At 49.1% G+C, this 1,551-nt stretch overlaps 1 protein-coding gene across 1 annotated transcript; it reads right to left on the bottom strand.

Annotated features, from left to right (window-relative positions):
• Positions 1 to 652: 652 nt before the first annotated feature.
• Positions 653 to 1,544, bottom strand: CSUI_008106 (uncharacterized protein). Its single transcript, XM_068068245.1, has 2 exons — positions 1,314 to 1,544; positions 653 to 880 (listed from the first exon to the last, which is right to left on the bottom strand). The coding sequence occupies exons 1-2, from the start codon at positions 1,420 to 1,422 to the stop codon at positions 816 to 818; spliced, it is 174 nt and encodes a 57-aa protein (XP_067919777.1). The 5' UTR covers positions 1,423 to 1,544; the 3' UTR covers positions 653 to 815.
• Between the last annotated feature and the right edge of the window lie 7 nt (positions 1,545 to 1,551).

The following is a 1,551-nucleotide window of genomic DNA, read 5'->3' as shown; positions in this document are numbered from 1 at the left end:
GCCGGCACGCGGAAATGGACAAACATGAAATTCACAGTTGCCAGCAGCTTTCCTGCAGGTGACTCTCACTAATCGTCACGATATGGTCCACCCATATAGCTTCTACCTGACAGGGGTCTCCGGCCATAGTGCCGAGTAGAGAGACATGAGAAAAAGCAAAGAGTTACAGAAACCGTTCTCTCCTGGTCGACTGTTCAATCTGATATCTTGACTGTGACCGCCACTCGTACAAGCCACTGTCCGTTTACGAAGGCCCGAAACTGCTGCTGCAGACTTATGCCCTAAAAATTGTACACGCGCGGTGGTGATTCCGCAAGAGATTCTTCTCTCTTGTCTGAGCTGTCTTTCTGGGGGGGGGGGCGTGAAGGGTAGGACCGGGTGGAGATTGCAACTGCCGGACAACTGTGTTTTCGGGCCGGAGAAGGTGTTCGTCCTTAGACAGCAGTGGCCGTGTCTGGCTCCTTTCAAAACGTGCCCGAAGGACATCCGCAGCCATCCGCCTCAAACTGTTGGTGGGACAGGCCGAACAGTCCCGGTGTGCGCTGTCAGTTCTCCCAGAAGGTAGTACAGAAACACCTTCTTGACGCGGAGTACAACAAGAGATAGACAGTCTAGAAACAGGTTAGGAAGGAAAGACTCCACTGCGTGCAGACCTATTTTCTTGACTTTTTTCAAATTGACGTACTTCGTACGTCACACACGCATACACGTTTTGAGTCCGGTGTAAGGGCAGAAGGATGTCACGTGACATTTCAATCATACAGAAAACTCATATTTCCTGGCTCGTCCCATGCTCTTCATGAACTCAGGCAGAGTCAAGGCAAAGAGAAAGATCGTAGAACTTGCAAATGGTTCACAGCTCTTTCTTTGACCCCCCTGCCTGCATAAGAAAACAACAGAACAGAAGCATTCCGCCCGGAGAAGTCAGTCACTTTTTTGAGACGGACTGTTCATTAGCGACAGCCGTGTCTATCAATTTCCCGCATGCAGACTTTACGCCGGTCATGCCTAAATAACTCTCGGTCAATATTGTCTTGCACTCTGTTAGACTGGTGCTGTCGTCTTGGAGAGAGGCCTTCCACTCGCTACTTCTCACTTCTGTTGTAGTCGTTACACCCCATGTCTTAGGACCTTGTGGATAGATACTCATGCGCGGCATGTATATACATACATAGATGCACATATATACATATATATTGTTCATACATACATAGATGAACGATCATCGGTGTCTGTTCTTGGTGCCGCGCAAAATGGGGGAGACGTCTGTACATACGTATACGTCTATATCTACAGTCAAATCAAAAGCTGACCTGTTCTTGTTTCTTCTTCAGCGCGCGTTTGCGAATCGATAGACACCGAGGGAGATAGATTGTCTCCCAGACCCGCGTAGGAACCGCATTGGAGAGCCAGATAATGCATCGATGAACCCAGTAAGGAGAGATAGTTGTCGGCCCTCTTACACTGCCGTGCTCAATAGCAGAGATCGCGTAGTTAGCATAGCTGCGAGAGAAAGTCCTCGCACGTAACCAAGAATCTCACAGTTGGGCT

This window comes from Cystoisospora suis, assembly GCF_002600585.1.
Source record: "Cystoisospora suis strain Wien I chromosome Unknown contig_4460, whole genome shotgun sequence".
In the NCBI taxonomy this organism is placed as follows: Eukaryota; Apicomplexa; class Conoidasida; order Eucoccidiorida; family Sarcocystidae; genus Cystoisospora; species Cystoisospora suis.
This window is presented reverse-complemented; position numbering and strand designations above follow the sequence as displayed.

Excerpts from the sequence above, each read along its gene's own strand:
- CSUI_008106 (XM_068068245.1), bottom strand. The coding sequence starts at position 1,422 with ATGCATTATCTGGCTCTCCAATGCGGTTCCTACGCGGGTCTGGGAGAC. Across the intron at positions 881-1,313 it reads TGAAGAAGAAACAAGAACAG|GCAGGGGGGTCAAAGAAAGA; the intron begins GTCAGCTTTTGA and ends TTTCTTATGCAG.